We start from the raw sequence: 10,000 nt of genomic DNA, 5'->3' as shown, positions 1-10,000 counted from the left end.
AATTTTGATAGCACAACTTTAGCCCCACTCTTAACGATTTTGTCTAGCTTATCATAAAGGATATCCCACTCTGCATCAACAATCTGTTGATATTCCTGTCAAAACACAATCAAAGACACTGTTTATAGACCACTTTCATAAATGGTGACCTCCTTTACATTCTCTTGTATTTATGTTAATTAGACCTACTGTACTGCCCTTATTTTGAAACAAATTATATTCTTTTTAAATTTGCTCGTCGTAGTGAGGCTAGAAAGGCTTATTAGCATTGAAACAGAAGAATATTTTATTTGCCCGCCATTATGAAACAGGTCTATAACATAAGGCAATCAACAATACATTTTTTTATTTTTTAACCACATTCATCCCTTAATTTTGATTACTGCTTGTACTGTACCAGAAAAATAAAAAACATTAATGGCTTCAAGCAAATTTCTTTCCCAACATGCTTTCTGCCAAAATTTAGGTCATTTTTTGGCCACAATTAACCAGACCTGAGTTGTATGGTGAGTTCTGATTCCAAAACTACAATCCTGGAGAAAAGTCATTAGGGCATCTTGTTTGCATGTCAATGATTCAATCAGCCTAAAGCACCTACTTAAGCTACCCCTCAGTGCCCCATTCAATGTTGACCTCTTAAGGGCACCTTTTGAACCCTGTGAAACCTGACATTGTCAAGGAGGAGTAGGAGGGCAGCGCAAATTGCAAACACTGAGAGTGTGATAACATATTATCACTGGAAGACAATGGACAACTATAAGGTCAAAACTTTTCTCACAGATTGTAGGCTAAAGATCATAAAAATATCACATATCCTCTGGATTCTTCTAAAACCATGGCCCAAAGGTTTGGTTAAGAGCATGAGAATATAAAAGCTCATGATTAATAACATTTTTAAAATTAGATTTTTGGGAAATTATTTGCCAGAAATTAATAAAAAATCTTTGTTGCAGATACCTACTTCACCCTAAAGTGAGTGCTTTACAAAAAAATCCTACTAAATTAACTCAACTCAACTCAACTCAACTCAAATGATGGTCATTTTGGTGAAAGGAGAATTAAGCCAGAGTAGCCAGAGAAAAACCTGTTAGAGCAGAGCAGAGCGGAGCAGAGACCCAACAAACTCAGTTTGCTAAAAGGCGAGTGCTCTGACCACTGCTCCATCCCTGCTCCGTACATAGGATTTCTGCAAAGTGACCAAAAATTCACCAAAGGAAAGTTCAAATCATGATTTAAGTGTAGTAGGTTCAGTGAGAAGATGCCGAAGTAACAGGGATTTTGCAAAAAGTGCCAAGTCACCTGGAATGTTGCCTGGAGACTTTCAAGAAACACTTACTTGAACATTGTCAAGTCTAACTTCAGCATTTTCCTTCTCTGCCTTTAATTCCAACTCAACATTCAAGAGCGCTATCTTTGGGTTTTTGTATTTTTTAGGCTGCATTTCAAACCCAGCATAAGAAAATGTTTTTTTAAATGCAACACCAGCGACGAGTCTTGAATCTTGCAAAGCACCACCTTTGACCTTCTTCATTCCAATCATACTAAGAGGAAGAAGGTCATCCAGCAGCATAACTGCGTCTACAACCATCTTTGAGAAGAAGTCTTTGTGGGCAGCGACAAGCTTTGAGCTAAGAGCTGTGGCAGCGCATCTCTCTAGCAATATTCGCATTTCCCTGTAAAATTCAAAACTTATGATTTCACATTGACATTTTTAACAATAGAAGGAAGTGATAGGGCATGTTGCCTGATCTCCAAGCAACAGATTTTCACCAAAACACACATAGCAAACGATGTTGTTAGGGCAAGTTGCCATTTCTCCAGGCAACGGATGTTCACCAAGACATGTTGAATGATGACCTTGAGAGGCACTTAAGACACTGGACAGGAGAAATGATGCCGAAGGTCTCCGCGCTTCAGCTTTACTACACCTCACCACCTGGGATGAGCAGGCAGTTGATAAAACCCAAGCAAACATTTCATTATTTCATTTTCTTGTAAACAAGACAAAGCTGGGTTACTGCAGACAGACAACCAAATTTTAAACAATATAAATGTCTTACTGAGGATCGTCCTTCTTAATGTGTACTGCAATTTCTTTAATTTTTTTAATGGCCTAAAAATAAGAAGCAAAAGTAATTGTTTAATCACACGCAAATAGCAGCACAACTAAAATTTTTAATCTTGGACTCTCTCTCACTAAAACTGTATCAAGCAGGAAGGAGTCTGAAGTTATTCTTAAAGATATGTGGTTACGGGTGTCTTCACAGACTTACCAGATTTGCTGCTTTACGGAAGCTCTTCACAGCAACTTGTGCATGAACACCTTCCTCAATGAATGGTTTGACTTGTTTAAGAAACTCACTAGCTAAAAGAGTAACAGTAGTTGTGCCATCCCCAACCTGACAAAGATATCAAGAAACCAAATCCAGTAACAAAATGTGACATTTTCAAACATGACACATAAATGCCACTCAGCAAGACAAACAGGGCCAGTGCCTGCACGTAATAATTATTATTGGTGGAGAGAGAGCTTTTGAACAAGGAAAGATCAAAATGCAAGCACTCTCGTTATTCAATGATATGCTAATTGTGGGCCCTTTATTCTGTAACTGTGACTATTTTCTATAGCCTACAAACACAGATGTATTTCCCGTGATCTCTACCTTGAAAAATAGCCCCAACCTGACAAAGATATCAAGATACCAAATCCAGTGACAATAGAACTTATTCATAAATGGTGGTCACATTTATATTTCTTTTGTCTGAGTGCAAATTAGCCTACCAAGCCTCATTTTAGAGCAAGAATTCTTTTCAATTCACTGTATGGTATCGAGGCTTGGTAGGCTAATTTGCACTTGGACAAAAAAATCGTAAATTGACCGCCATATATGAATGAGGTCTATATGTGACATTTTCAAACATGCCACATAAATGCCACTCAGCAAGACAAACAGGGCCAGCGTCTGCAAATAATAATTATTAATGGAGGAGAGAGAGCTTCTGAAGAACGAAAGATCAACATATAAGCGCTCTTGTTATAATCCAATGATATGCCAATTGTGGGCCCCGTATTCTGTAACCGTGACTATTTGCTATAGCCTATGAACACAGACGTATTTCTGGCTATCTCTACCCCCAAAAATAGTGTCTGCAGACATACGCTGATAAACGATTTCTGTGATGTAAAATTCTTTGCCAATCAGAGTTCGGCTCACAAATCGCAAAGTACTTGCGCATTGTCCACGTAAACACATGTCAAAACAATGGCGGATAACATGGGTTAGCACTGATGTGATTTTAAAAGCTTGTTAGATTTCAGCATTCATTACTTCATCATTTCAGAGGGTCTCTACTGACAACGATTACACAAATCGTGTGGAGATCACCCGACTGCCTCTTTTCTCATGCAACGTGATTGGCCGAAAAAAAGTAGTTATGCCAGACATCGTTTACAAACTCGTGTCTGCAGACACAATTTTTCAGGGAAGAGAAACGACCGCCGGGAATACGTATGCATTTGCAGGCCATATTTTCTGTTGTGTAAATGCTGGTAAATGGGCCTTGAAATTTCACTATTTACCTCAGCATCTTGAGACTTGGAAATGTCAACAAGGGTTTTTGCAGCAGGGTGAACAACATCCAAAAGACCGATTATAGTTGCTCCGTCGTTGGATATTGTAGCTTTCCCTTACAAGTAAAGAAAGTAGGAAATCAAAAGTAGGAATTCGAAATAACAAAGAACAAAGGCAAACCTAACAGCTACTACCTCCGCTATTGACTATTAGTTTATCCATCCCTCTTGGTCCCAACGTTGTACGTACTGCATCAGCAATAAACTGGCACGCATTTATGTTGCTGATCAACTGAGGGACACCTTGTGAGGAATCAGTTCCCTCCTTGAGGAGAATTATTCCAGGTTGCTGTCAAAACGTACAATAGTACACATGTCGTTAAATTTGCCAACACAAGGTAAGGTTACCACTTAAACCCTTAATAAACACAAAAATATGTCTTTAATCTGCTTCGTTTAAGCTGGAAAGTAAGGTTTTCGATATGAAATGGGAAGGATGAAGAAGGATTTTCGCAGTCTTTCCTTACCATCATGATACAGTCTGACAGAACCACACCACCACTCAATCCCAGGGTCTTCTCGCCATTCAAAATGGCCGTGACGAAAAGTGCGCAGAATAATTTTGTGTTTGGGTTTTTTTGTCTTTCCGCTGACAAAACGCTCGAGAGGCTCAAGATGACACTCAGGAAGTTTCGTTTCTCTTATACCAAACCACAACCAATCATACGAACAACCGCAGAAAGAAATACGTGGCGCTCTGTGGTAAAGCCGGTGTTTTATCAATTTTTTTCCTTCGCCAAAGCAATGCTAATCACTCGCTGTGTTGAATCATGAGGAGAGTGAATGATTGTTCGTCCTGGTTAAACTATTATGGCGATAAATATCTTGGCTTGATTGTCATCGAATCGCGGGATCATGGTGGGAAGGTAGTGTTTCAGAGCTACTTACATATATTTTGCTGTGGTCTACATGTAATTACATTTGTATTAAGCATTTCCTTCTCGGATGGTTAATTATTTTAATTTCATTTCATTCATACTAATGAACTTCGTTTATTAGTGTGCGTGACATGTATACAAACGAAAGATTTAAATTCTTGGTTTAATATCACCAGATCCACTGAAATTGTTAGTCAATGATCAACATATTCTAAATCAATCTTTAACGATCTTTGGGACAGTTTATCATTAATTAAAATTAAAGTACGATACGATACATCTTATCGCTTTTAAAGGTTGGTTTTCACTAGCGATGAAGCTGGAGTCGGAGTTGTAATCAGAAGCGCAGAGTGATAAGATCTAGTGAAAATCAAACTGTCAGAGTGGGAAGCAGAATACCAATTCTGCTTAATATGACTCCATGGCTTAAAATTCAGTGAAAACTGCATTGTCGGAGTTGGAAGCAAAAGCGGAAGAATAAACCAATCAGAATGCTCGATTCCAAGCATTACATGTGCCATTGGTTGGTTCTTCCGCTTCTGCTTCCGACTCCGACAATGCAGTTTTGACTGGATCATACATTTGTAAGCGACGGAGTCATAGGCGGAGTCGGAAGAAAATGGGAACATTATAATTCTTCCGACTCCAATTCCGTCGAGCTTATTACTCCGCTGACGACTCCGCTTACGACTCAGATCTTTGATTTTCACTAGGTCATAAGCACTCTTACGACTCCGACTCCAACTCTGTCGCTAGTGAAAACCAGCCTTAAAAAACAAAATCGTACAAGTCGCAGATGTGTCAGATGAAAAGCCAGTTGTCCTGATCTCTTACATGCTCTTTCTACTTGTGTATGACAGCTGGATTAGCTACATACAGCAAGAATTCACATCACATAGTTTACATAATATTTTTGTTGCTCTCATTTATAGGATCTCGATTCGCTGGACCGTTCTTCCTTCCTTTTTAAGACCTGGAGTAACATCAACCTTGCGACCAACTGACAGCCCCTGCTCTTCAAGGAGCAGATTATTTTCACATCTTTTTGGAGCAAACTCTCAGCCATCACGATTTGTTATTCTTTTAACATTGGCTGTAATCTTATTATTAGGATATATATTTTTTATGTCTGACTCAGTTTGGTATCACAGCAAAACAAAACGTTTCACTTCACAGGATTTTTATCAACACGGTGTCAATTCACATTATCATTATGGAATAGTTGTTGATTGTGGAAGTAGTGGTTCGCGTGTTTTTATTTACTACTGGCCTCCGCATAATGGCAATCCGGATGAATTACTTAAAGTTAAGCAAATGAAGGATTCAAGAGGAAACCCTGTCAGGATGAAGATCAAACCAGGTATTAGCCTTTTTTTCAATCATATACAATGGGATCAAGTGTTACATCTGTCAAGTGTACGAAAGATCTAGGAGTCCTTATCTCCTCTGATTTATCGTGGAGCGCCCAAGTTCACGCCGTTGTGCACAAGGCAAATAGAATCTAGGGTGTTGTTTATAGAACTCTTGGGCCCTCAAATGTAGAAGCTTTCTCTACCCTGTATAAGTCCTTAGTGCGTCCTGTTCTCGAATATGCCGTACCAGTCTGGTGTCCATACCTAATCAAGGACATCCTAGCACTTGAAAAAGTCCAGAGGAGAGCATTGTGCCTTGCATTAGGTCAAAGAAGAGGAGATATGGAGTATGAAGACCACCTCAAAATTCTAAAATGGCCCACTTTAGAGAAACGCAGACACTACATCTCCCTTGTAGAGTGTTATAAAACCGTATTTGGCCTAAATGGTTTAAATTTTAGTGACTTTTTCGAACTAGCTTTAGATACCCGGATACGTGCTAATCATCCTTTTAAATTATTTGTGAAAAGCGCAAAAGTAAATCCTTATAAATACTCATTTTTCGTTCGTATAGTAAAGGATTGGAACAACCTACCACTGCACGTAGTAGAAGCTGAATCTTTTAACATTTTTAAAACCAGACTGAAGTCTTTCCTTAATTTGTAAATTTGTAAATATGTAATTATGATGCTTGTTTTAGTTTTTAATTCCAGGAAACGTTATAGGGTCAACCTGGTGTTTCCTTTTCATGATGTATTTTTATATTTTATTTTTTCATCGTGAATAAATTATGCTTATGTTTATGCTTATGCTTGATGATCTTGTCATAAAGCTTGGTTTACACTGTGACATACATGTAAGCATAAGCAAAACGAAATGGACTCTTGTTGCATAAGCATAAGAGACGAGACATACATGCACACTTTTGAAGTTACCTCCAGGAAAAAAAACTCACTGAAGAATAGGACAAGCCATGTTTGTTGGGTAAGGGATATTTCCCAATAGAGGAAAGAACAAGAACACTTTCAGAATCTGATACGGGAACTGCAACTTCCAGGCCAAGAATTTTATTTCAGGATACTTCATAATTATCCGACGATTTGTCGTAAAGGCAGGGATAAAATCCACCTCTGCAAGTTTCTCGTAAAAAATAGTACCTTTGGACGTCATTGTAGGCACCATTTACTTGTAATGAATATCTGCGGGCATAAAAAACAGCTGAGACCTTGATCTATCTTTCACCCACCGGTTAACAGAGTAACTGCTATTAACATGACATGAGCATAAACATAAACATAAGCGTAAGAAAATGGAAACGATTCCTTTTTCTTGAGCTTACGCTTACAGCTTAAGGGAGCAAGATTGGCTAAGAAAGCAGGGTTGTCATGTGACCCTGCTAGTTAGCCTCCCTTGCACTCCATTTAGAGACTGAATTACAACTGTCTATGCTCAACAATATTTTTTACCTGGCCTATGAATGGACCAAAAGTGCAGATACAATGAATCACCAGGAATGCCACCAATTAGATGCACACGGATTTCAACAAGCTTCACAAAGTGTCCCCTTGCTCTTCTCCCCAACTTCAACATCATTCATGTGGTTGTGGGTTCTGTGGTCATGCCCCCACCCCCTTCAAAATTTGTTTCTGGTTTTCCCTTCAAAACACCATTTCTAGCATTCCTGAGACTTGAAAAGCATTGTGTGAAGGCATGAAATAGAATCTGGAAATAGAAAAATACAGCTCAAGAGAGAACAACCCTCGAGTTAGGAGGAGATTGGCTAAAACTCAACCTACGAACAATCATAAAAAGGCAGAGATGGGAGGCATGGATGATGACCACTTACATGTATGCCAGCCTGACTCCATCAAAACAGTAATGAAAGCATCTACATGTACTTGTACCTTTCACCCCGGCATAAATTCCTGAACTCGCCTACTGTACATGTACATGTATGTACCGGTTTGTAGGTTCAGTTTGTGGGTTCTCTTCTTTGCTCTGAGAGCTTTTTTTAACACTGCAGTTTTCTCTACTCATCAGTAACCAGAATTTTATGTCATGATTTTTAGTCTTCCCATGAATTAAGCAATAGAGTTGTTGCACTTGGCTATGAGCTGGAGACTACTATTGGGCCAAATTTGAACCCACAGTTGTCCCTACTTAGCAGTATGGCAGTTAATTTCATATTGTGTCAGCCTGTGGGATATGTATTGCACAGAGGTCCATATCAGGAAAAACTGTGGGTGAATTCTTTGTAGACCTCTCTATTTCTTTACATACCGGTAACTTGTTTTAGAGCTGTTTACCATCTGACATGTACAATGTAACTCTTTTGTTTTGTTTTTTTCAAATTTAAGGGATTTCCACTCTGGTCGAACAACCTTCAAATGCTTCATATTACCTTGAACCACTTCTAAACTTTGCTGTCCAACAAATTCCACATGACAAACACATGGAGACACCCCTGTATATTCTAGCAACAGCCGGGATGCGGATGCTTTCTCTTACAGACCAAGAAGCTATTCTAGATGATGTTAGAGTGGATATTCCTCTAAAATATAATTTTCATTTTATGTCCTCTCATGTTGAGGTTATCACAGGGAAACAAGAAGGTAAGAAGGGTTGGTTATTTTTGGCCCCTCCTCTGCCATGAAAAATGCCAAAAACTTTCAATGAAAATATTTCTGAAATTTACCGGTTTCTATAGAGTGGTAAATTCAGAAATATTATAAATACAACTTATTCCCAAGTGGCTGCCGTTTGAGTATTAATAATTATTTTGTTTGCTTGGAAATTACTAAGCTCTTTTTGCCTTGTTTTTTAACTTAAAATTCAAAAGAATAGTTGATCGGCTATTTGCATTTAATTTATAGAGTTTTTTGGTTGCTGCTTGTTATAATGTGAGTAATGTCCATTATCTGTATGATTTTCCTGAAAATATTGTTAGTAGTTTTTCCTTGTCTTTCTATAAAAAAATTATTGGTCCTCATCTCTTTAATTTGGACCTTTCATTTTGGTAGGGATTTATTCATGGATTGCAGTCAATTTTGAGCTTGGAAGATTTGACCATTCTCATGAAACCATAGGTATTTAAAAATTAATTTATTATTTTTTTCTGACTAGCCATCAAAATATAGAGATCATTTTAAGACTGTCATACTAGTTGTGCATTTCGCGGGGCAGCCACTGAAGGACCTTGTTTTTTCATAGAGCAATATCACTGAAATAATCACATGTATATTAGTGCTAAGATAACAGAGAGTTGGCAAATTTCATTTATGCACAGTTCTGGAAGTAATTACCCTGTAGACTTTCCACAACAAACATCATAGATAAACAGGAAAACAAAACACCACTCCCACTTTGTATCTCTGATAATTTTTTTTATCACGCCACAGGCTCACCAACCCTGAACAGCAGTGTGTCAGAAGTCCCTCGCAAGAGTACTGTGGGTTCCTTAGATATGGGAGGAGGGTCAGCCCAGATTGCCTTTGAGGTTGGGAAGTCTGTAAGTATTTATGAAGGATAAAACTGACCAGTCTCTAATAGACCATTTTACAGTTGTGGCTAAGTTACCAGGCCTAAGAATGGAAGCGAGGCTGCTGGTGACCCTGTTTTGATACAAACCTTCATGCTTTTGTAATGTTAATATGGACTAATTAGCATTACAACAACACAATTTACATGATAAAAGCAGTGAGGTCTGTATCGATGCAAGGTCACCGGCAACCTCGCAGCCATTCATAGGCTTGACCAGTCTCTTAATTAATCACTGCCTCACCTTTTAGTTAGGATTAGTGAGTTCAAAGGACAGAATTAAACAGGAAATTGTATGATCATTTCATGCAAAATTTTGCTAGGATTCCTTCGTGTTTTAAACTGTAAAAAAAAATATTTCAACAGCAAAAGTCATTTTGTATCAGGGGAAAAAACTTTACTTATGACCTGGAAAGTGAGTAACTTGCATAACTCTTTTTGAAGGTTTGGGTTCCATCAGAGCTGAGTGCACAAGTGAATCTTGGTTGTGACTCTCATCAAACGATACACAACTACAATCTGTATGTTGCAACATTTCTTGGATTTGGGGGTAATGCTGCACGGGACAGATACACAGAGTTTGTCATCACCCACAATAACAC

General features: G+C 38.4%; 2 protein-coding genes across 2 annotated transcripts in view; one reads left to right on the top strand and one right to left on the bottom strand.

Annotated features, from left to right (window-relative positions):
* The window catches only part of LOC138006539 (T-complex protein 1 subunit eta-like), an 8,786-nt gene extending 4,610 nt beyond the window's left edge, over window positions 1-4,176 (bottom strand). The window contains exons 1-7 of the mRNA XM_068852927.1: window positions 4,099-4,176; window positions 3,767-3,920; window positions 3,581-3,687; window positions 2,274-2,399; window positions 2,061-2,113; window positions 1,337-1,673; window positions 1-95 (exon numbers count right to left, since the gene is read on the bottom strand). The exon at window positions 1-95 is cut by the window's left edge and continues 39 nt beyond it. Of these exons, the coding sequence (XP_068709028.1) occupies window positions 1-95; window positions 1,337-1,673; window positions 2,061-2,113; window positions 2,274-2,399; window positions 3,581-3,687; window positions 3,767-3,920; window positions 4,099-4,104 (878 nt within the window). The 5' untranslated portion in view covers window positions 4,105-4,176. The remainder of the gene's footprint in view (window positions 96-1,336; window positions 1,674-2,060; window positions 2,114-2,273; window positions 2,400-3,580; window positions 3,688-3,766; window positions 3,921-4,098) is intronic.
* Window positions 4,177-4,284: 108 nt separating this feature from the next.
* Window positions 4,285-10,000, top strand: part of LOC138006538 (ectonucleoside triphosphate diphosphohydrolase 4-like) — a 9,967-nt gene continuing 4,251 nt past the window's right edge. Inside the window, exons 1-6 of the mRNA XM_068852926.1 lie at window positions 4,285-4,497; window positions 5,442-5,869; window positions 8,219-8,473; window positions 8,882-8,947; window positions 9,260-9,369; window positions 9,843-10,000. The exon at window positions 9,843-10,000 is cut by the window's right edge and continues 15 nt beyond it. Of these exons, the coding sequence (XP_068709027.1) occupies window positions 4,487-4,497; window positions 5,442-5,869; window positions 8,219-8,473; window positions 8,882-8,947; window positions 9,260-9,369; window positions 9,843-10,000 (1,028 nt within the window). The 5' untranslated portion in view covers window positions 4,285-4,486. The remainder of the gene's footprint in view (window positions 4,498-5,441; window positions 5,870-8,218; window positions 8,474-8,881; window positions 8,948-9,259; window positions 9,370-9,842) is intronic.

Source organism: Montipora foliosa, chromosome 6 (assembly GCF_036669935.1).
Source record: "Montipora foliosa isolate CH-2021 chromosome 6, ASM3666993v2, whole genome shotgun sequence".
In the NCBI taxonomy this organism is placed as follows: Eukaryota; Metazoa; Cnidaria; class Anthozoa; order Scleractinia; family Acroporidae; genus Montipora; species Montipora foliosa.
This window is presented reverse-complemented; position numbering and strand designations above follow the sequence as displayed.